At 33.2% G+C, this 26140-nt stretch overlaps 1 protein-coding gene and 1 long non-coding RNA gene across 8 annotated transcripts in view; one reads left to right on the top strand and one right to left on the bottom strand.

Annotated features, from left to right (window-relative positions):
- LOC105330746 (nuclear factor of activated T-cells 5) overlaps positions 1-15707 on the bottom strand; it is a 24757-nt gene extending 9050 nt beyond the window's left edge. Inside the window, exons 1-11 of one of the 7 annotated variants that reach the window (XM_066079575.1) lie at positions 15499-15707; positions 13572-13722; positions 12854-12934; positions 11110-11175; positions 5675-5770; positions 4585-5503; positions 4047-4326; positions 3101-3291; positions 2797-2969; positions 2426-2625; positions 1155-1278 (exon numbers count right to left, since the gene is read on the bottom strand). In XM_066079575.1, coding sequence (XP_065935647.1) covers positions 1155-1278; positions 2426-2625; positions 2797-2969; positions 3101-3291; positions 4047-4326; positions 4585-5503; positions 5675-5770; positions 11110-11175; positions 12854-12934; positions 13572-13632 — 2191 coding nt within the window. In that variant the 5' untranslated portion in view covers positions 13633-13722; positions 15499-15707. Of the gene's footprint in view, positions 1-1154; positions 1279-2425; positions 2626-2796; positions 2970-3100; positions 3292-4046; positions 4327-4584; positions 5504-5674; positions 5771-8677; positions 8820-11109; positions 11176-12853; positions 12935-13571; positions 13723-15498 lie in introns of those variants that run through there. The other 6 variants (XM_066079574.1, XM_066079576.1, XM_066079577.1 and 3 more) reach the window with 6 other exon arrangements.
- On the top strand, positions 15251-26140 carry LOC105330745 (uncharacterized). The gene is made up of 3 exons (XR_010712132.1): positions 15251-15360; positions 24821-24938; positions 26001-26140. It is a non-coding gene; the product is annotated as an uncharacterized lncRNA (long non-coding RNA).

Genomic DNA, 26140 nt, shown 5'->3' with positions numbered 1-26140 from the left:
CTGTTCAGAAGTCAATTTCATACACAGGTATTTTTATTCACATATTAAAAGATTGCATAAATTTTTCATAGAATGAATGTTGATATATAGGGGCTAGAGAAAAAACACTCTGCAACTTCAGATGTTTTCTAGCTGTAACAATGTGATTTTATCACATGTACATTCAACATTATGCGTAAAACCTCTCTCATTCACAGATCTTATGTATACATACATCTTTGCTGGCAAGAAAATGAACAATATTTATATACTGTGTTATAGCATGACTTAATGTTCCAGTCTTTCTATGAACCAACATCTGTGTATTTTCACTGAAAGAACTCTATTGTCTTTCCCTCTTTGAAACTGTTACAAACATTTATAATTTTCATGAAAATGTGGATGGTTACTAATTTGTCAGTCCTGTTGGCTGTTCTGAGGGTCACACCTTAAAGTAATACATTCCTGTACAAGCATTTCCCTAATCTTTCTTCTAAATATTCATTATTTTATGCTGGAGGCCAGTTTATCGTGGTCTTCTGCCTCTAAAGGGTCAGCAAGAACCAGAACAAGAGCAGAGAACCAGCCAACCTGTGACCTCCTTGGAGCTATGAGGGTTCTGTGTATATATATAGAGGAGTTATTTACATTTGTAAAGTTGCTTTCGTGTTCGCATCAGCGCTATAGTCAGCAATTTCAATCTTGTCTAGATTTTATCCTTAATTTAGTCTGATTTTCATTTGAAGGTTCAACTACATGCGATAGCAAAGCAGGGGAGGTCAATCTAGTCAGAACTGGGCTGTTGTTATAATCAGGCATACCTTATTGCTGACAGCACTGTTGATACCAACAAGAAAACATTCATCATTACCACTATCCTTGAACTCTTCACTCTGATAACTACACCCATAAACCCATTATCTTTACCAATATAAATTTCTTAGAAAAACTAATACATTAGTTCTTTCAACTGCAGTAAAAACAGAGCCTTTGTGAAAAAATGAACCTTTCATTACTAGCAATACTGAGAATGTATACCTTTTATCACCATATTATCAATAATCTGAATATGATCAGGGTTTTATTTACTCCTCACTGCTCAAAGGAGGTTTTCAAACTGACCAACATTTTCATCAGGTGTTTTAGGGTGAAATTTTGGAAACTTTTGTTCTTACCTTGAGTATACATGAACTGCACTGGGTCGCTAGCCTTACCAGCACAATGGACAACCAATTGTATTCTCTTAGGTTTGACAATTTCCAGGTTATGGTACGGTGGTATGGTACACACTAGATGAGTCTACAATATCAATTTTCATTCATACAATTTTTGTACGTATAGTTTAGTATCTATGATCTTAGATTAATGTTTTAGCATTAAAAAAAATTGTTAAACAAGAACAAGAGACCTTTGGACCACATCCCTCACCTGATCAACAATAGCCATAATAAAATCAGCTTTATTGAGTCATATACAAAATATCTGGGCAATGTAGTTATCTAAGAATAAATCCTGTATTATTTTTTCTTCAGATATTCTTATGTTTAGTATTCAGCCTTTTTTTGTCACAGGATGATTTCATAGCCATATCACATATTAAGCAATGAAGTTCTCAAGAAGATAATTTTCCAGGGGCCACAGTCTAAACAATTAAGAATCAACAATGTCAAGAAGCTTGTGTATTGATAATACCATATAATCTTGAAAATCATTTTTCCCCATGTAAAATTTGACACCTTACAATGTGGCCCACCTACTCTTGGAGATCACGATTTGAACAAACTTTTATCTACCCTATCTGAGGATCCAATAGGTTTTTGAGCAGATTTTTCTCTATATATTTCTACAAAAAATTTGAACTCCCATTGTGGCCCCACCCAACCCCCAGGGATCATGATTTAAACAAACATTAAATAACACTATCTGAGGTTGCTTCTACAAATTACAGCTTTTTTGGCCAATTGGCTTTTGAGAAGAAGATTTTTATAGATATTTCTCGATATATTCCTATGGACCCCCCCCCCCCCCCCAAAGATCAGGATTTGAACAAACTTGAACTTACATTACCTGAGGATGCTTCTACATAATTTTCAGCTTTTCTAGCTAAATGGTTCTATAGAAATTTATCAAAAATTTTCATACCGTGGGTACATGTAAAGATTGAATCTGTTTATTATCACGAAACCCTAGCCAGATCATGTACAAAGACTGAGCTGTATCAAACTTCCCAAAATACTTAAAACTCTATCTTGGTGAAGAATCTCTTGCTTGGTTGACTATAATAAAAATAGCTTCCTTCTCTGGTGATCCGTGGATTGATTAAGCTATCAATAATTCCTTATTATCTCTCCTTGAAAAAGGATGTGGTCCTTAATTTTCACAACTTTGAATCCCCTTTGCCTAAGAGTGCTTTGTGCCAAGATTTTAAAACAATATTGCATTGAACCTGCTGGAAATAGTCCTTATCCACATCAGCCTCTTTCTGCCAAGTTATCTCCCCTTCCTCATCATCGTCTTCCCTCTCTTGGAAGAAAACTTTGGTCCCCTTCATAAAGTTTTTCCCAATAATGAAGAGCTCTCCTCCTCCCTCAACTGAGGATTCCCTGCAGCTAATCTTACAAATCTCAGGCTGACCAATGGGCTGGGCTGTAACAAATGCAATCAAAAGTAAGGTCCAAGTCTTGTTTAAACAAAATCCAACTAAACATTAGCTCGCTATATTAACACTTAGCAATGAATCCGAAACATTACATATAAATATGTATATGCAATATAGAGTTGTTTCTTTAGTAGGCATTGTAAAGCATTGTAGCTTACTACACAATATTGAGTTGGAGGAAATCTGTAGTGTTTGCATGTTGCCATCAGCCTTCTGAAACATCACCCTGAATATCAAGCGAGCCCTGGTGCTCTTCTTCTTGGCTTTAGCTAATCCTATCCTTTGTTCAACATCTGCATTTCTAAGCTTTAATATTCCTACATTATCAACCCTGTGAAGAAAAATCACTTTTTTATGTACATGTATTTTTGATAGAACACACTGATATACAAGTAAGTTATTAGCAGTTGTTTAAATTGTCCACTTTGCATGTGAATAGATGTATAATCCATTTATACTTACGAAACACTCATGTCTGTAGCAGACTTCATACTCATTTCTATCACAGTTGTTCCCTCAATGTCCCTTTCACGGCACGGTGTGGAATTTTTTCCGCAGACTTTACAGGCCTGGTAGAAGCCATGTGGCTTCACACGACCAGTGTCGTTACCCACAAACACCCACAGCAAAGCAGATTCCACTTTGCCAATCAACTAAGAATTGAAAAAAAAACTTTCATAAGAACAAATTGGGTTGAAAAATATACCTAATATATGAGTCGTTTACATGATATATAGGGACCAAATACTCAGATAAAATTTTGTGTCAAAAACCCTATTGTTTTCATCACTATCAAGTTACCTCATTTGATGATGCTCGTATTCAGATAAACGAGCGAAAACAATGAGTACTTAACTTTAAAAACTGACTGAAATAATCATCAAAGAAAAGTTTCATGAAAGAGAGAGATAAGTGATGGGAAATTTCATTTCATATGTAATCTTGTCCAAAACCCACAACCTAAGAACAGGCTTAAGTTAAAAATATTAAATTAAGGATGTCCATTGAAATAATTTTGAAAATAAAATCAAAATTTGAACCTATGTTTGCATTTACAAACTTGCAACATGTTAAAAATAAATCAAGATACTGTATACAGGGTTATTTTTGCTCTTTTACAATTGCAAACGGTTTCACCTCGTCTTGAATTTGTCCAGATGCAGTTATGTTAACAAAGATATTATTTGCAATATAGAATTCGCCCAGTCTTAAATTCGCCCTCTGAAAACGAGGACGAAAGGGGCGAAAATAAAACAGGGGCGAATATTTCCCTAAATACAGTATTCAAAATTTATACTTTGACTTAAGTCTCTTCTCAGTTATGGTCATGGGTCCTGTTTGATTATACAACTTCTTGGACCTTGAACTATCATTATCATACATGCTTGAGGTGTCTAGAATTATGTACCTTGACTACAGCATGTCCGTCCCCTGCCTTGTTTTTGACAGCACCCCTGCTCCCTTCAGTCAGGTACCTAGCCCTGTGTTGTTCCTCGGGCTGGTCCTGGATCTGAATCTCATACCCTGGCACGCGGCATGGGAACTGCTGGTTCAGGGACAAATCACGTAGTCTTTGTCGGGATCGCGTCACATGATTCGTACTTATTTTGGGAGACAGCTGTATATGTGTGATCTCTGGAACATTTAACTCTTCTGGGTCAAAGTCTGGTCTCAAGGAGGAAATTATACTGGAAAATAAAGAGGACCCATCAGCTTTATGTTCAAATTCATCTATAATTTGCAAACATATCATTGATCTTTTTCATGTGTATATTGACAAGCTTCTACAGACAATTTCAAAACAAAACTCCAACACTTAAAAAGCAAACTCAATAACTTGATAATCTTGACAATGAATGAAATTAAAAATTCTAAATTCTATTTTTTCGAGCAGCAAAATAAATAACCATGGTAACAGGATAAAAAAAGAAGGAAACCTATCTTACCTCACTGAAGATGTACTACTTGTATCGGTCTTTTCTTTTTCTCCACTAAAGGTAAAAATTGGTGACACATCAGCCCCAAACTTGGTAAAGGTGAACTCTGATGTACGAGACGTAGCACTTCCTGCGTCAAACAAACTGTCAGGCTCACAGTCCACAACAGTCGTCCCAGCATTTGAATTTCTGTGGGTCTTGAGAGATTTCTTGGGCTCATGATTGACAACATCCCAAGCAAACTCTTCCACTTTTACATCCTCGTCATGTTCAATCCTAAGCTGTTCAGACTTGGCAATAAGAGTTGACTGTGTGTTCGTCTCAAATAACACAGGCGATGACACAGAGCTATGAACACCTATTTCTGGACTCAAAGGGCTACAGTTGGATGTTGGACTATCAATCACTGAGGACTCCACTCCACTTGTCAATAGATTATGCAACACAGAGGTCTTGTCTTGGGAGGAGTCGTCTTTGGATGAGATACAGTTGTAGTTCATTAATGACTGCGTATTATTAGAGTTCTGGTGATACAACACCTGGTCATTGGTCGTGGAGTCCACACTGTCCATTTGTAGAGTCACAGATCTGCTATTGTTGGAGTGGTTGTTTAGGATGATGTCACTTGAGGTTCTGACTTCGCCATATGAACTAGAACTACAAAGAAACACATCGGAGCTGCCTAGACTAGAGACTGTTCTTGGACTGGAAATTTGTGTGAGGGTGGGCTGAAAAGAAGCATTGCCGAGAGAGAGGGAATGGATAGGGGTTGCTGTACATGAGATCTTCATCAGATTCCCTGCATTGCCAGCTGAAGACACTGGGGAGGCAACCTTTAGGGGAGAAGCGGTGAGAAGTGCCTTTAACTTGTTCATGTTTTCCAATTTCTCTGCTGATATTTTTACATCTTGATCTGATACGGGCAAAGCTGAAATAAACAATATATTATTCCCACATTTAAGAAAGTACATTTTAAAACTCCTGTTCATTCAACTTAAAACCAGTTTTTCAAAATTACCTATCCATTTAGTATTCTTAAACCTCTGTTTTAATCATCATCAAATATAATAATAACCAATAGTGATAAGGGAATCATTACCGAATGTGAGGGAGTTGGAGGCGACAGGACTGGTGTTAATGGGCTGGCTTATTAGAATTATCCCATTGGTTCCGGAGACCTGGATTGCTGTCAACCCTGTAAGATACAACGTTATTAGTTTCAGAGCTTTCCACATCATTTCTTTGATTAGAATGCCATTTCTATTGTATGGTGAGCCTAGCCTAGTAATTTTCTTACTTCTTGCTGGCCAACATGCAGTTTATTGCTATCTCTCTGGATATCACTCACAACAGAGACAATATCACCACTGCATATTACAGGGTTAACATTTCATAAAACATACAAGTACTTCAGTGCTTAATTAATGATGCTTTCAATTTGAAAAAAAAATGAAAAAAAAAATGTCATTGGACACTTCCATTCTTCCGTTTAAAAAACAAATTATGTAATTGTTTTACACATGCTAAATAGAGAATTGTCAAGTAATAAACAGAGTAAAGAGAGTGTATATGATTACATTTCTTATTATCTGTATATTGATTAGGTTTAGATTCTTTCTTTGTATATAGTTGTGCATATTTTGTCCTCATAAAACATTAGAAATCACTCTTACTCATCTCATCTCATGAGTTTCACAATTTTTATATTTACCGTATGTTTCATACTTGTTTAAAACCATACCGACCAATTCAAGACAGTATGGTTATGAAAAACACAGAAATTCAAAGAAAATTACATTAAATTACATTATATCCATTCTATTCCCCACAACCCGATATGATAAATAAAGTTCAATGATAATGTACCAGGTCAATTTGTTTTGTCAAGCCAACATTGTTCAGGGTAATGTACTTATGGTGTATAGAGAAGGATTACGTTGACCGATGAGATCAGTCTGAACACACGTGGTGGGTTAGTCACGTGTTCGTTGTTCACCATAAGGGATTAGGCAGACCACTGTTTTTCCTTATCTCAAAGAGGCAAGATTATAAAACATTCACATTGTATCAATTTTACTTCCGCACTACATTATTATATACATGTGTGTCTCCTTTGAGGGAAGAAAATTTGACAAATTTAAGTTATTTAACAAATGAAAAGATTTATCTTATATGTACGGATGATAGCAACTGCCAGCACTGTCTATACCAGTGTCTATAGTCTCATGGATGTTGGACACATCAAAGTTTCCCAGCTGATCAAATAAAATTTAAGTTGATGGAACCTCTGTAGCACATTGACAGTACATGTACAACTATTGAATACCAAGATTTAGTATATGTGCACAACAACTCAATGACTTAGGTTATTTACAAGCATTACACTTCTAGAAATAAGAGGAAAATACTGCTTGTTAAAAAACTGTTTGCCCTCTTTCAAAACAACAAAAAGGTAACCATCTTGGAAACTTAATTATCAGCATTCTAACCATAAAGGTTTTTTGCTTTTGTTTTTAACTTTAATATCCAATTCTTGTTTAATTAGAGGTACTGGCATTCAAAATATACTTTTCTTTTCCTGTCTTGGAAAAATTTCCACTTCTATTAAATTTCAACCTTTTATCACAAATTCAGAAGAGTACAAACAATTTTAAAATTTTCAAAAAAGCCTCTTACTAGTAGGTAAACAATTTACTAAGATACTTAAATAAATGAAATAGATTCCCAAACTGAGCAAAAACTTTAAAGATTCAAATATCTTGCAACATGGTAGACAATAAAAACCTTGACCTAACCGAATTTTAAAAGAAAGTGACATAATTGTGATAAAAACTAGGTCATATGATAACGACACATTTTAAATATAAAGGTAAACTGGTCACTGAATAAATAGGTTGTAACCCAACTTAATATTGATTCCCAGACTAATCTCTTATTACTTTTATGTACAAGTCTTCAACAGGGTATTTGTCATTAATTACTTGCTTAATCAAACTCGAGGGAGAAGCATAAGCCACTGAGAACACTGAAACATATTGATATGACTAAATAATAAGCCAATACAACTAACTTTGGTAAACTTTCTCAACAATTTAGTCAATTTTTTCAGAATAACAATAGAGAGAAATCTGTTCACTATGCAGTTCCAAAGTAGACTGAAGCAAAGACAGATTGAATAAAATAACTTTGATTTTATAAATGAAGGAAAAAATGGCTCAGGAAACGGTTTTTATTCTTTTTCTATCCAACACAATATCAGAGATACAGATACAGAAGACAAGTGAAGTTGGCAATTTTTGTTAATAGAAGCCAGTGCTTTGTGATAGGTACTTGTAGGTGGTATTTATCTCATATTAATACTTGCAAAAATATCACACACTAATCCATTACTACAGGACATAATGTGACCGCCTGACCTAGTTCTATTAGTCTTTTGGTTTTTTATATTCAATGTAAACACACAGTTTAAAAAGAAATCTGCTATGAGGAGTTCAGGAAAGGCAAAGATTTTAACCTGGTTTTTAAACTGCATTGTTATATACTTCAAATCCCAACTGTATATCTACATAGAGACGGCATCTAATCTCATTCTGGATTTGAGCATTTGTCACAGATGAACATAATCTTTTTAAACAGGTAACCCACGGCAGTTCACAAACATTTTCTTGAAAATGGAAACCACTTATGAACTTTGTCTCAACTTCTAGCTCTCTTATCCCTCCATAAACTCCCTTTGTTTGGTGAATGTATACGGTACTCAGTTCCCATCTGCTAACATGATTACAATTACTGCCTCATGTACAACATGTAGACATGGAGAGAAAAATGAGAGATGCCAATGTGCTGAATACACAAAATTAGGCCCTACACAACCGGCATGTTTCTGTAAGAACTGATAACAAGCTCACAATCGAGATATAATCTATTAAAAAAACCTCTTAACTTTCAGACAAGTTTGAAAATTGAGATGATCATAAGCCATTCATGATATATAATTCAGCTTTGCTAGAGCGGAAGGCCAACTGTCATATCCAGCATTGTAACTTCTCCTGATCCAGAATCAAATGAGAGAGAAAATCACGGAAGAAAAAGAACCACATACTTTTGGTCTGCATTGTCTGATATATATAATCCTTGTAATCCCGATACATGGAGATGAATTTCTGGTTTGGACATCTCTTGGTGTTGCAGGAGGGAGATGTTGGCAGCGACCTTGAGACAAAGTGCATTCACACATCACATGCCCCACACATTACTTTGGCAAATGATTGGCTTGAAAGCCAGCCACGACAAAAACATTAATGCCTTCTTCAAATGTTACCAAAAGATAACAAGTTTCTGCGATGTTACAAGTGTTGCATAATTTATGAATGTAACAGATGTCTTCTTTGCTCAAAACCCCCATTAGATAGTATCCCTATCTAACAGTACTTTCCGGGTACTCTAGAGTCACTGTTCTCCTAATATTGTCATAACAACCTTTAACTTCAATGTAAAATTTAAAATTATTCCAACAAAATCCAATGATCTCACAATTTATCCTCAATCCTAAAGTATATGGTTCTCTGTATAACTTCAAAAACCACTACATCTAGAAACATCTTTATAAATCTATCTGTGTAATTAAGGCACCAAACAGGCTTTATTTTATTTGTACTAACAGTTCAAGCTATTCATCAAAATACCTTATTTTTGCTTTGTACAAACAAAAAGTAGGGTCCTCCAAAACATTCTTCACTATATCTTGTATAATTCTGAATCAATGGCTTTATCAAACTCTAATATAACGATAAACATTTACTTGATGTCTACTAAAATAAAATATTGAATGAACCACAATTTTACACACTAATAATTTACAATACAGAAACATACTAAGTTATCCATTGCTGGTCTGTTAAGCATTTTTGACAGTAGAAGTATTAAAACATGTTTATTCTGAATTTGCTAAAAATATTTTTTTTTTCAAAATTTTTAAACCAAATATGTTGAATAACAAATCATTAAGCAATTTTGTTTTATTTTTTTTAAATTTATTCTAAACAGGAACAATTCTTAACCGAACAAAGCAAATGGATGTTACCAGCTAAATCCTTGTGGAGTTTTTTCAAAAATTGAAACTGTCAACACATTTATTGCACTCTTTGATTTTCTAAAAACCCCAACACTTATAAAAAAATATACACACAAATATATATAAATGGTAATCAGCAAGACAAAGAATACCTCAAAAACTGTATTTATTTCACTGAATGAAAATCAACGTAAAAGAATACTTGCCCTATTGATAAAAAGTATAGTCAACGTGTGTCTATCGAGTGCGAGACACAGCCCTAAGCCATGCTGCAGGGCTAATGACCAAAGGGCACAGTTACTGATAGAGGGGGATTCTCTGGTAATAGTGGTGCTATCATCATATTATTCAAACATTGCCTGATAACAGCACTGATACAAAAACCAACAAGAGCACCAGTACACTCAGTGCAGGTGACATAATTTATTCACCCTGCCTCTTTTCAAAAAAAATTTATATGATGTTTTAGCTTTATATAAACTTAATTCAACCCTTAGTTACACTCAAGACAAATTAGGCCAAAATTCTGTATTGATTCCCAACCACTGTTTTCACCTTTTTTCTCATATTACGTAAAAAGAACCTTTGTCTAGAAAATCAAATGAAAAAAAGCCAGATTATGCAATATCTGGCCTGAAGGATTTCTTTTTCCTTGAGTTTTTTTTTTTTACTTCTCAGAGACAGATGAGTTCAAAATGCCTTCATGTCCTCCTTAGCTTGCACATTTCATCTACACGTGTCATTTGTACTGGTATTTTTAAAGTTAGCAGTAACCTTTCATACTGTTTCTTTTTCAATCTAGTCATCACTACCATTACTAAAATTTCAGGATTTGATAAACTTTCCAATAAAAGGATTATGATGTGCATTCATCCTTCCTGAGTGCTTTACATAATAACTGTGCGGGTCCCCCACTCTGTTCCTGTCCACACAATGTCATCAGTTATTTGTGACATCCCGCTTTAAAAACAGCTCAATCTAAAATCCTGAACATTGGATTTTCCTTTGAACTAATGCCCTTTTCTTTTCACCCCATTATTCATTAAATTATCCCGTAACCCAGTCCTCCAACACCAGTCTTAACATAACCATTTTGCTAATTCAAATATTTATTAGTCAGACTATATGTTACTACACACCAACTTTCAAAAAGATTTTGTGCAATTCAGAAAAAGAGGTCATCCCTTCAAAAATGACCTATATAAATATATAGTGCTGGCTATTCTCATGTAACCTTTCAAAGGCCAAAGGGTCACTGTAATCTGAGGATTGACATCAATAATATACCTACATATGGTCCATTCTGCGCAGGAAAAAGTCTACGTATGCTAACCCAATTGTGGTGAACACTACGCACTTCAATGCGCAGTAGCATATGTCAGCAAATATTTACTTTCAGAAGAAGGTACATAAATGTAAGATCAGATGTGAATGGATATATATTAATAGCAAAAACTCACCCAAGGAAGATGGGGCTGACACCCCCTGCATATTGGGGGAAGATGTTCCATTCAGTGCAGAGGTTTCTGAGGATAAACAACACATACTGTAGAAACACATATATTCATTGGGTTAATTTTTGCTCTTAAACCAAAATAAAATTTCATTGGGATTTAATTTTGTCATATCGCGGTCTCTAAAATAGAACACGTATCAACTCTGTATCTATGAATGCTTTCGTTAAAAATTAGTCATTGATTCGATTTTGTTGATTATTACTGCCAATGAAAATAATGAAATTAGACCCCCAACGAATATTTCTGCTTCAACAATAGTAAACCCCTGACAATTAAAGAACAATAGAAAATTGCAGCCATTAAATGACAACTTGCTTCAATGATAATACATTACTTCAAAATGTTCACATTCTGGTGCATCAAATAAGGGAAAAAAAGAGAAGCAGAGGAAAATTTGTTTTCTGTAATGCTGATTATTTATATGCAGGAGAGTGTTTGTGAATTTGGTTTTTAAACTTCAAACCTGTTTTATACAGTCCTGTAATGACGATGCCCCTGTCAAATGCCACAAACTTTGTCCCATATCACCATAACACTAAGGAACAATAATCTAAATCTGTACCACAACTCAGGGGCTGACGAATATATTTTTTAAGCACTTGCCCTCAGGCAAGTGGCTAGGCAAAATCTACTTGCCCTACCTTAATTTATCTACTAGCCCTACCAATTTGTTTAAATTTTTTTTTTTAAATAAAAATAAACAATACAAATACTAACTGTGCAATGTTTAGCCATTTATTTCAATTTTTTCTTTCACAGAGGAAAGTTTAAAATGTCACTTGTTAACATACAAGTCCCTACAGATTTTTTACTGGCCCAATCAAAAAAACAACAACCCTTGCCCAGGGTGTCATACAATGGGATTTGTAAGCCCCTGCACAACAGGTCCATTTGTTTGATGTTTGATTAATTTACATGTACTAATCAGCATAGAAATTATGAGCAAATATTCACCATGCCCTATGACAGGAAGTGGAAATGTCACAATGTCTGACAGAGTCACATTACAGCATACTGATCGACATATATTCATACATGTCATTGGACTTCAATGTACATGTACCAGTATCTACAACAGCACAAATCCACAAATACTGACAACCACTATATATGAGCTTTGGCGCCAGCATCTATATATATCACAAAGTACTGGTACTGGTTGCCAGACTATATAGTCAGGAGATCAATATGCACTTCCAATCTAGACTAGCTGGCAGAGGGCAGAGTTTGTTGTTGATTTTATTACATTCCAAATGCACTCAAATGTACTTATAATAAACTGAAGTGACACCAGGATGGAGGCCTCTCATAAGGACTTAGTATGTACAATGCATTGATCATAATGCAAAATGCAATATAATGTAATTCAAAAGTTTACTTCATGTCACGTTGTTCATTTAGGGAGTTATAAACTAAAAAAAAAAACAATCACCCTAAAAAAAAAAAATCCCTCAAAACCTGGGACTAACATTAGATATATACGTACTTAAAATTCCTCATAACATTGAGAGCATAATTCTATGTCATATTTGCAGTATGTGTATATAAAAACACATTCTCTCATAATGCCACATTCTGAGGTGACATGTCACTAAACTTATCCCCAGTACGCATGGACTCATTAACCTGACAAACATGTTTGTAGCATGGTAGATTAGTCTAGATTCCGGCCATGTCCTGTATTTACCTGTGACCAGAGACCCACTGCTGGTTCCCAATAATCCACTGAGAAAATTTGTCTGGTTCCCTGAAAGATCCATTTCCTTTTCTGAAAGGACAAATAAAAAATGGAATTCATTTGTACTATATCAAATTGTTTATTTATACATAAATTGAACGCAAGGTAAATTGAACGCAAGGAAATAAAAAAATCTGATATTGTCACCAAATTTTTCGTTTTGATAATATTTTAGGTACTTTTTCATTTATTTACATACAGGTGCATAAACTTTCAATAGAATTCATCTTAAAGCATATGCAAATTTCCACTATTTGTTTGCGATTACATACATGTATTGCTTCTATGACGTTATTTAAAGGTCTTTGAACCTACAGAATATTTGAATCAGTTGGCAATGAATACATTGAAAAACATTTTAAAAATGATCAATAAAATAAACTTGGCAGAGCTATTGGTTTGTTCAGAAAAAAAAAATCCAATGGCAAAAGATGCAAAATATCAAGAGACAAGTCAGTTTTATCAAATGAATGTCAGCTTAAAGACTTCAGCAAAGTCATTGAAATAAATATGAAAAAGGAAATACATTTATAAAGAGTTTCTTATTCAATATGTTATTAATGAAATATTCTTTCATATTTCTCAAGACATATTACATACTCCTACACTCATCATAAAAAAATAAAAATGTTGTATGTCATGACTACAGAAGTAAAAATATCATTACTGTATTCATACAAGTTTACGATTACAGTGCTTGAATGCCAATCCTTAAACCGCTTGTTCATACATGTGCAACCTCAGCTGATTTTTACATGGAGAAGAAAGGTTCTAACTTTTCGTTCTTTTTACTAGATCTTCTTAGAGGCAGCTAGAACCTATATTTAGTTAAATAATAGAAAAGTTATTAATTAATGCTAAAAAGTTTATAAAAATTTGTACAGGCAACATACCAGGAGGTGGTAGGTATTGCAAAAGACTGGCTAGCTGACTCCATCCAATCTTTGTTAACGGTTGGAGTACATTGGATGGAGTTCAAAATATAATTCAAATAAAAAAAAGTTTCATACATATTTGGCCCTCATTTGGTCACATACATATTCAGGTATTCCATTATATGATATTATCTTTTGACAAAATCTTTATTTTTCTCAGATGTTTCCATACTCAAATGCTAATTATAATAATACAATTCTTATAGAAATAATACATTTATAAATTTGAACAAAAAAATATATTTTTCATTTGGGCTCTACATAATTATACTCTCTCATTATATCGCAGGTTCCACTGTTTGAGGTAGAGTAAAAAAAAAAGCATTCCTGTTTTTTCCGCAATTTTTGAGCGGCCACAAAGAGTTCCAAGACTCCCAGATGAGTGCGAAGAAGGTAGTCAAATGTATCGGCATATAAAAATTTTATCATGAGTAAAGTTTTTCTAGAGAGGAAGCAAATTAAACAGCCTAGTCTATTTGATGAAAAACCTAAATAAAAATCATATTATCAAATGCATATTCCATTCCATAAACAGATTTAGTAACTTTGTTTCCATGAAGAATCATATTTTAACTCAAAAAAAATAAATAATTAAAACTGTTCATTATAACTAAACAAGGTTTCCAGATATTCAATGACACAATACAATGGAACCCTTTATTTTTCAAAGTAAATAAGACTTCTGATCTAAATATAGCACACATATACAAAGTAAGTTGAGAAAACAATGTACCTCAGAAAAGCTAGTCTAAAACAAGCACTTAATGACATGTTAAAATGAAAACTTGGTATATATCTTTTTTCAGAGAAAAAAAATTAAGTACGACGATATTATCAGACACCAGTATCATCGGAGGCCCTAAATTCCTTAGGTCCTAGAGTGAGTAGAGTCGTGTCCCTTTCGTTTCCGTCACGTATCTCACAAGATTTATTTAGTCCCAGCTAGGTTGATAAAAAAAAAAGTAGTACCGGGTATTACACAGTCATACTAAGAAATAGAAGACCTTTGTGTGTAGTCATTATTAATCTAGTTTACAAGTTTAACCAACTGGCATGAATTCTTAGACTAACGACTCATGGACTCCAACGATATACAAAATTTCAGAAATATATATATATCTTTAGAGTGAAGAAAGCCTTAGACTCAAATGAATTCAATGTACATATCAACCATCTGGTGGACTTTCTTATTTTTTTTTTTTTGCATTTTAGAAATTGTACAGACCACCCACTGAGTTTTATTAGGCTTAATCAAATAACTTTACAAATTACACACAATTTCAATTTTGTTTCAAACTGGTGTGTTAATATCATATTTTACTAAACTGTCTTCAACTATTTTTTAATAGAATGTATCTGCTGTACTTTCAGTTTAGGCTATATAACACATATTTTTTTTCACTTTAGATCCGCCACCGATATTTTGTTTCTATTGTGGACACGTGATCAAGTAAACTTTGATCGCTACCTTGCCGTTATCGGACATTGATGTCACTAATGAGCAGACTACCCGATACGTATGTAAGTCGTAAATAATAATATATTTTCAAGCCCGTTTATTTATATATCAATTATCATTGCAGAAAACAATGGAATGTGCTTTTTGTGGTGCATTAATGGCTGACGGCAGCCATTTTGAAAATTAATTCAGGCACCTACCTTATTATATGTTTTGTTTTGAAATTCCCGTGATGAACGTATTGATATATTAAAATCAATCTCTTTTTGCATAACTATGTCCAAAATATCTTTATACATCACAGTCTTTAGATGTGTCGCGAAATCTATGTATTTTTAGCACATTTCCCGTATCTGAGTCGCCCTCTCGTTTGTGAATACATTAACCCGTTAACAGAATGGGCTTAGACCGAAGGCCTGTTACTTTACTGCATTCTGATTGGTTCATTTTCGACAACAGATTACGCAATCAATTTAACTCATGTCGCATGTACTTATAATATTGAATTAAACAGAAGTTTAAAGAAGATAGAAAATGAATTAGAACATACGCAGTTATAAAAGAAAGTTGTTCATTAGTATTCCAATTCTACAAAACATACCACGTTCATTTATAAAAGTCCATCGATCTGTTCCTGAGCAAATATATATATTACAAGGCTGTATATAGATATAGTCCTAAATGTTAGTTTACACAATAGTCTCCGGTTTGAAGCAGTTCCAAGCAGAACTAAACATTCCTCACCTATTGTTAAAGAAGAGTACTAATATTTATGGAAGATTAATTGTGTACAAAGAAAAAATAAATGGATGTTGTGGACAATATACATTGTATAATTAACGCATGCTCCCCTGAAAAAAATATGTGTTTTAGAAAGTCTTTCACTAATAAATTGGTAAAATGATCATGCACTAAATTCTTGTTAAATTCAGCATAACACTGAACACTTTTAAGGCGGGATTTGCATTTGTGTTTTAATATTTTTTTCAGGAATTTTTTTTTTTTTTTGGGGAGGGGTTGGTTGGTTGGTTGGTTGACTTATATATTTATTTATTTATTTATTCACCAATCAAGGGCCCTCAGGGGGCATATACATTTAAAAAAATAAAAAAAAATAATAATAATATCATGATTATAACAAATAATGATTCAGAATGAAATACTGCTCACAATGTCCAGGCAACAATATGCAAAATGTTTCATTAATACAATGAAATATATGTATGGGATTTACACATCAGTGAATACAACAGCTATACAGAATCAAAGTGGCCTGAAAACAGAGAATACCAAGGGACGGTGCCTGCACAGTCGATTAGACTGGTCTACTTGTACTCAAAGTGTTCAAGCCAGTATGCTTAACATAACATAACCCCCCCCCCCCCCCCCCACCAAAGTAAATACATTGCATAATATATCTGTATATATAACTATAACCATTATATTCCACCTTTAAGAATCATTTCACTGAGTTGTACAAGTACTTGTAAATCTTCAGTTGTCATAAGCGAGTAAAATTTTTGGTTATTGTCCATATATTGAAAATTTTTACAAGAATCATTAGCTAATTTGTACAGAGTATCTCTTAATGCCTTATTATGATCACATGAGAATAAAAAATGTTTTTCATCATCCACTGATTTGACATTACATCTATTACAGTATCTTTCTTGTCGTGGAATGCCTTGATATCGTCCTCTTTCAATATTAAGTCTATGAGCGGAAATGCGAAAACGAGTTAACTTCTCCTCTGCTCAAAATTTTTAAGTAATCTTAGGTAGTTCTCTTGGCCAAAATTTTGCTTAAAATTGCTGTAGCAACTTAGTTTTAGGTCAGCGTGAATAGTGAATTTAGAATTCCATTCTTTAATATAATATTTAAATAGATAGTCTCTAAGTGCTCGATCTTTTGAATTTTTGTTTTGTTACCGACAGTAAATTGTTTGTGCCATCAATGCTGTTAGTTAAAAATTGAATTGAGCCAAAACCATGAGGGAGTATTTTGTTGAAACAACTATTTTGATTCACAATAAGCATTATACAAAAGTGGAAATGATTGACTTTGATTCTCAAGTCTGAACCAATAACTTAACACAGATCTTATATGATATCAAAATGTAAGGGAAATCTTCCCAATTCAGATAGAACAGCAAAGTTTGTTGCAGATTTATGTACACCAAGTATCGATTTGCAAAACTTAAGATGCAATTTGTCGCAAAGTGTGCTGGAATAAATTTTGTCCATTACACAACCAGAGTGAATTTTTTTGGCAAATGGTTTAAAATACCCCCAAATTTCTGCTCCGTACATTAAAATAGGTTTAATAGTATGATCAAATATATGAATTGTGGTTTTGATGTCTGGATTCATAGAAATAAAGTCCTTTTTGAGTTTGAAAAATGATTTTAAGGCTTTTTGATAAAGCTGCTTTTGAGCAAAGGAGAATGAGCCTGAGGAACAAAATGACACACCTAAGTATTTGTATTCAGAGACACATTCAAGTTCAACATCAGCAAAGTTAAATTTGGATTTAGAGAGCCTGCCTGCTTTATTGAAAACTATTATCTTGGTTTTGGATGTATTGAGACACCAATCATTGCAGTATTTTTGCAAGATATTAAGCTTTTGTTGCAAACCATCTGCTGATGAAGATAATAAAATTATATCGTCCGCATACATCAAGCAATTGATTGGATTTGAGTTTAAAAACACAGGATCAGCAGACAAGTGCAAGTATTTCGGGAGATCATTAATGAAAATTTTAAATAAGTTGGGACTAAGATTGTCACCCTGTTTTACACCCATTTTTATTGGGAAAAAGTCTGTGATGTTATGTTCTAGTCTGATACAAGATTTGCTTGATGAATACATACTTTTGATAGTGTTATAAAAGTTTGTTCCTACACCAATTTTGAGGAGTTTAATTTTAATTCCTGTATGAATGACTGTGTCAAAAGCTTTTTGAAAATCAACAAAACAGGCATACACTCTACCATCCTTAGTACTACAATACTTATCAATAATAGTCTTAAGAATATACATATGATCTGACGTTCTTGCTTTTCTAGTAAATCCAATCTGACAGTTGTCAATAATGTGATACTTTTCCAAAAATTTATCTAGCCGAATATCCAATATTTTATTTTATTAAAGAGCTTCCCAGTTGCATTTGTAACAGTAATGCCTCTATAATTATTTGGGTCAGAAATATCATTACTTTTGTGGATAGGTGTAATGTAACCTGAAGACCAAAGTTTGGGATAATATCCAAAAGTAAGACAGCCATTAAATAACTTGTGTAGAGATGGTAATAAAACAGTTTGACCGCATTTAATCATGTAGTTAGAGATATTGTCTAAACCAGGAGCTTTCCCACTTTTAAGTTTTGAAATAGCATTAGATATTTCAGCTATCGATAAGTGACTGTCAAGTTCAGTGAAACATTTTTCTTTTTCCAGTTCTGTAAGGATATTTTCTAGTTGTATTAAGCGTTGGGTGAACTTGGGTTTTGGTATGTTTAAATTTGAAGTGGGAGACCCAAGTTGGTGGGTCAACTGCTTCTGAGACATTATCTCTTTCAATACCTCGTAGCTTGTCAATTAATTTCCAATAAGATCTAGGATTTTTTTCATGTAGGGTTTCCAACTTTTTAAGAATGGATTGTTTGTACTGACAACATTTGTATTTTCTTGACTTTGTATATTCTCTGTATAGTTTATAAAAGTGATTTTTCACGGAGGGGTCTATAGGATATTTTGAGTAAATCTTTCCATAGATTATGGTGGCATATCTCTGCCACTTGTGTGCAAGTTTTTTTTCTATTAATTATGTCGACATGCAAGATAAAGATGTTGACATGCATGATAGTTATGTCAACATGCAACATAACTATGTTGACATGCAAGATAATTGCAATCAAATAAGAGTAATAAAAAATCTCAAATATCGCCAACATGTGACATCCAAGATGCAAAATATGTTACCTATTGATGTCAACATGCAACTTATTTATGTTAACATGCAACTTTTTTATGTCGACATGCAACTTGGTTATGTTAACATGCAAGATAAATATGTTGACATGCAACATATTATGTCGACATGCAACATATTTATGTCGACATGCAACTTAGTTAAGTTGACATACAATTTATAAGTTGCATGTCAACATATTTATCTCGCATGTTAACATAACTAAGTTGCATGTCAACATATTTATCTCGCATGTCAACATAAATAAGTTGCATGTCAACATAAATAAGTTGCATGTTAGCATATTTATCTTGCATGTTAACATAAATAAGTTGTGTGTCGACATAAAAAGGTAGCATCTAGCATCTTGGATGTCACAGGTGGGCGATATTTGAGATTTTTCGAGATTTTGTATAATTCTTATCTGATTGCAATTTTCTTGCATGACAACATAGTTATGTTGCATGTTGACATAATTATCTTGCATGTCAACATATTTATCTTGCATGTCAACATATTTGATAGAAAAATATCTTGCACACAAGGGGCAGAGATATGCCACCATAATATAGTTAAGTAAATTTCTCCTCATGGAAATCAAATCAGAATCAAACCATTTTTGAACTTTTTTCTTTGTCTTGCGAGTAATTTTGCATTTTTTTAAAGATTTGTCAGCTGTATGAATAATAATATTCGATAGTTCGGCTGAAGCGTTAATTATCAATTGACTCATAAGAATGAGTGTATATATGATCCGCATGGCTTCGTCATCAGAGTGGACCTCTATTAGCTTGTATCTGGAAGTTTTCATATAGCAAGATCAAAGCTCTATAAAAAGCGTTAAAAGCATATTACAAACTGAGAAGTGATTTTATTAATTAAAATCCTGGAATTAAAACCAGTATATCGGACTGAATACGTACGTATAGATTTGACTCCACCATTAAACCAATTCTTTTGTTTTTAACGGAGATGAGTGAGGTGTAAGCACTATATGTAATATATATAATAAGGCAGAAAGTTGGAAATTGAAGACTGTTATTAAAATGTACCCTGTGAAAGAATACACCTTAAATTCAATAATCATATTCTTAATATTCAAAAGAATTAAACGTCAAATTTTGCAATATTGTCTGAATGAGGAACGCCCCCCCCCCCCCCCCCCCCCCTTGCATCATTTGTTTTGATGATGTCAAATTGTTCACCAGAAAATTTGTATAGATTTGAAATTTTTTTCAAAAGAATTTCATTTACTTTAGGATGAATATGAATTTAGTATGAATCTTTTTGTAACTCGGAAGAACTCATGGTTTGCATTTAAACGAAATTAAAATACTGAATATTTAAAATGAAGTAATTTATTACTAGAAACATAAATGCTAATGTGTCATAAAACCTTATAAGATATTATGTAAAAGAAAAATGGTATTCAGTTCTGAAGGCAAATTAAGCAATTTAAATTTAACTCAAACAATATTGGAGTGATGAGAATTATTTATAAGTGGTTAAAATTTTTGATCATAGAAAATATCTATGTAAATTAAGAATTTCCTGTCACGTGAATTTATATAACGAAAAGTGTTTAAAATTTCATGATGAGAATTAATGAGGTCGTTAAAATATGAATATGAAAGCAACATTCGTTGCAATTTTCATGTTAGAAAGTTTTATTGTACAATTTTAATTATGTACTTAAATGACCACTAAAACAATGGTTTACAAAAAACACTGTGCCGGATAATTATGTCAGTGCCAAGGTGGCATTTTTGCACCCGCTTAAGATGCAGTTTCGGAAAAATCCATGTATGCCAAATGATAGACCATTGTCTAGAGAGTATATAACCACTTTTGTTTTTAGTGTGTTTCACCTGTCAGGTGAGATATTTACCTTCAAAAATTAATATCCCATCGGAAAATGATAATTCCCATAGGATAATTGATTCTCCTGCTGGAAATATTGACAATCCTATAGGATTTTTTAAAAGTCCTATAGGAATTATATTTCCTATAGGAGAATGGTATTTCCTGTAGGAATTTGATTCAGAGTTATAGTTTTCCTATAGGATATTAAGATCAATTCTATGTAAGAATCAAAATTCGGTGGCCACGCATAGTCACGGACTTTCTTCATACTTGACAATTTGATAGACTTTGGTGAGTAAAAGAGCCTAACACCATTTGTTTCTTGCTATGTGGTCCCGTTGCCTTGGTAACTGAGGGTAAAGATGTAAAAATGGCATTTTAATGGTTATTTGAGAACATACTGTGAGTAATGTGCAGAACTTGGGGTTTCCAGGGTAGAATATATTTTTAAAAATAGTTTTCATTTTTCAAAAGAAAGAAAAAAATTCATGGAGAAACGCATATTTTTAGAGCGTTTCCATGGTTACTAAACAGAAATTTCAAAATCTGTTTTCTTCATCTAATTTGAATAAAAAGTGCAAATCTTGGATTTTTTGGTAAACACTATGATGATTGTGCAATTAAAAATTTAAATATGAAAATTGAGAACCGTTGCTATGCTAACAAGCTAAAAAAGAAGGAAAATCATAATATGGATAATTTTCACTTATAATGAATAATATATAAAATCAAATGGTGAGAAAAAATAAAGTTTGTCCTTAACTTTAATGACACTTGAAAAAAATCTGAAATTTTCTAAAAATAACTGCCGTTGCTATGGACTTTTCAAAAAGTAAGAATTTCTTTGTGATTTTTTTATGCCACTTAATTTTCCATAGCAACAACACTTCTCTGTTGCATAACAAAGGTTTTTGTGTGTATAATGAAAATTTAGAAATATTTTTACAAGTTCCAACTAAAACAATTGCAAATAAATTCTAAAATCAGGAATAAAGCATATCAAAATAATCTTCAATTTCTCAGTTTTTCTTAATTTTTGGCCTTGTTGCCATAGCAACGGATGTCAATTTTCAGGATAAAATATATATTGCATGGACATTGATATGGGTGTAAAAATTTAACAGTTTCCCATTTGGGCTTATTAAAAAACCGCAGAAAACTGATTTTAAAAAATTTGTAACGGTTTCCATGGTAACATTTTAAAAGTATTGGTTTCTCCATTAATTTTCTTATATAACTAAATAATTGAAAATAGGACAAAGGCTGTTTTATGTCTTTGATAGTTTAAATTAGTGGGCAAAACCTTCTAATATGGCTTCAAAGTAGGTAAGTTTTGCTATTTTCCCATCTTTAGCCTCGATTACCATGGCGACGGTTACCCCCAGCAGCCAACTTTTAGTGTTTTTTTTTGCGTTATACACCTATGTGAGTCCATTTATGAAATATAAGGAAAATTGGTGACTATGCGTGGCCAGACCCTTTTATAAATCATTGATTCTTACATAGAATTGATCTTAAGTTTTCAAATCGGATTTTATCAAATCCTATGAATTGAAATTCCTACAGGAAGTTCTTGCATTCCGATAGGAAATTTCAAATTAACTATAGGAATATTGTTTTTCCTATGGGAAAGATTATTTTCCTATAGGAATTTATTTTTGAAAGGTAAATATCTCACTTGACAGGTGAGATACAATGATATCAAAGGTGGTTGTTAACTCTTTAATCAATGGTCTATCGTATGACATATTTGAATTTTTAGATATATGCAGCTTAAGCGGGTGCAAAAATGCCACCTTGGCACTGGCATAATTGTCCGGCACAGTGTTAAAATATCTGTTTGTCATGTTTTTAAGAAAAGGCCCTGATTTGTTCATGTTTTAGCTCACATGAGCTCAAAGCTCAAGTGAGCTTTTCTGATCAAAATTTGTCTGTTGTCTGTCGGCGTTGGCGTTGGCGGCGTTGTCATTGTTGTAAACTTTTCACATTTTCATCTTCTTCTCCAGTACCACTGGGTAAATTTCAACCAAACTTGGCACAAAGCATCCACACCCGCTTCAAAGGGGAGATAATGTCGAATTATTGAAAATTTATTGGTATTTGTAAAAAAAATTATTCTAAAAAACTACTAGGCCACAAAAGCTTTAACTTGTATGGAAGAATCCTCAGGTAGTGTAGATTCAAGTTTGTTCAAATCATGGTCCCTGGGGATAGGGTGGGGCCACAATGAGGGGATGGATTTTTACATAAGAATGTATAGAGAAAATCTTAAAAAATCTTCTTTTTAAAATCTTAGGAAAAGCAGAAAAGCTTAAACTTGTGTGGAAGCATCCTCAGATAGTGTAGATTCAAGTTTTTTTAAGTTATGGTCCCTGTGGGTAGGGTGGGGCCACAAAGGGGGGGGTGAATTTTACATAAGAATATATAGAGAAAATCTTCTGGGAAATTTTTTAGTAAAAAAAGCAGTAACTTGTGTGAGAGCATGGGTTGTGCAGATTAAAATTTGATCAAACCATGATTCCCTAGAAAAAAGTGGTGCCATAAAGTGGGGGGAGGGGGTTTAAATTGGAACAGAGAAAAATCTTCTTAGAGCTACAACAACAAAAAGGGCATAAAAATATGTGGATAGAAATTGACAGATTTTAACAATTTTTTGAGCAAGATCTACAGTACATAGTTGTCAAGATATTTTGATTTTGATACTGTAATGCTAATTTGATCAGAGTTAATGCAATTTTTGCTCAGGTGAGCGATTTGGCCTCTGGGCCTCATGTTTTGGCAGTCCTGTACAGAAATGATTTTGCTACAGGAATCTTTATTATGATAAAATATAATGATTTGATTTCACCTTATTAATCATAAAGATCTAAGTTACGCACAAAATTATCTTACCAGTATCAGCATGTTTTGACAGCAAAATAAAAGCTAGAAAATAAAGCTTATATATTGCTTTAAGAAAATTGGGCTAATCCACATTCATTGTACCATGCAATATTTGTGATAACGCACTTTGAAAAAATTACGCACCTTGAAAAAAAGAATTCAAAGTGCGTTAAATTTGGGACAAAATCAAAATCCAGACATATCGTAGTTACCAACGCCCCTTTGACCCCCCCCCCCACCCCTCCACCCCTCCACCCACACTTTTCCTAGCAACCAATCCCTCTGGGGAGGTGAAATAATGCATGAATATGCGCCTGATTTTACTGTTTGTTTCACCATATCGCCGAATCTAAAATAGTTTGCACACTTTATCACATTAAACAAGCGAAAGTTGGTATTGCGACCCCCACCACAACAAAATGACTTTCAATATTAACCGATTATCACTTATCCACGAAACTTTTAATTATAATAGTTTAATTGTAATTATGAATATCTTTTAGGGGTTTTGTTGATATATGCACTATATATAGACTTCTCTACTTTTTGGCTTTCCGCCAACTTGAAGTCTCACTGATATAGCAGCATTCCTTAAAGTTTATGATTTCAGCTTTCCATAAAATTTATTTAAGGATTGGTGTTGATTCACAAGAAATACAGTGATATGGCAAGCAAAATGTTAAAACATAATCAGGACAAATACAAAATGAAAACACAAGATAGACGCATATGCATACATTAATGAATATATAATGAATATATAAAATGAGAAACATAATATTTTATATGTTGATATTTATTTCAGGTTAGGACAAACAGAACATTCTTATTATCATTGCAAGGATTCTGTTTACCAGCATGACAGTTTATGAGAAACTTAGTTAGAATAGTGAGAAAAATGGCTTCAAGTTCCAGCGGACCAGGTATGAAAGTAGTTGACTAGCTGCATACGCCCCTGAACTTGTATCATGAGATATCCATTAAGTTAACAAAATTCTAGGGAAACTAAATAATGAGTTGATTTTTTTTATATTAAAAAGTGTATTAAGCTTATGAATTAAGTTCTATTTAAACTATATTGGGTAAATTTGGCGGTGAACTTTTATTTCTTTTACCAAAGGAGTCCCGTGGCTAGTAGGTATACAACACTGGTAATTGCAATGTACATGCAAATGGCGGAGGGTTCAGAAATTGTACAATGTATACAAAAATATATAACCATCCAAAATTCGTACGTGACACATCAAAATAAGTTACGAGACCAAAAAAAAACAACAAACAAACCCAAAAAAACCAAACAAAAAAAAACAAACCATGAAAACATCATATGTAACATTGACATGTAATTAAATTTCCCTTCTGTTTTAGTTTATAAAGACATAGAACTAAAATCTATACATTAAGGTTCTCCGATCCTTAGCCTCAAAGTATTTTTTTTCATTATCAAATTGTTATTTATCCTTCAAAATTTTTAAATGAAATGAAAATAAAAATAAATTTTTTGATGGCATCCATGCATTTTACAAAGTTATTGTAGTTTTGGCCACTATGACTAAGATAGATAACGTATACAAGTTAATGAATTGTTATGAAAGTTATAATAAATAACGTTTACAAGTTGAGATCAAATTATAAAAAAAAACCCGGATGTACAGGTGAGGTGCATCGGTAGCTCGAACACCTCTTCCTATAGTCTCCGTGAAGCCACTAAACCAAGCAGTTCGTTGAATGGTTATGCGATTTATTAAGATTATAAAAGACAGATTTAAGGTAAGAATAAAAACATTCCGGATAATTTAGAGTTATCGAACTTTGCCAGGATCGGAAATTGTTAATTATGATTTAAAAAAAAAGCAGAGGCGAATAAAGGATTTCGATCATGTATAAAGTTTATCTATTGAACATAAATTTAATATGAACTTCAGGTCATTTTAAATCAGAATTTTTGACTTTGATCTATCATCCCTGTTTTGGTTTCACCACAGCTGTTGTTTCAACAACGGAGGAGATTCGGGAACGCATGAGCAAGTTCGACCTTCGATTGAGAGATGCTAATTTTACCAAACCAGAGGGATTTGTTTCAGCAAGCGTTCTTGTTCCCCTGTTCATCCGAGACGGAAAAGTT

The sequence above is a fragment of the Magallana gigas genome, chromosome 3 (assembly GCF_963853765.1).
Source record: "Magallana gigas chromosome 3, xbMagGiga1.1, whole genome shotgun sequence".
Lineage (NCBI taxonomy): Eukaryota > Metazoa > Mollusca > Bivalvia > Ostreida > Ostreidae > Magallana > Magallana gigas.
The sequence above is the reverse complement of the archived record's forward strand: the minus strand, read 5'-3'. Positions and strand labels throughout refer to the sequence as shown.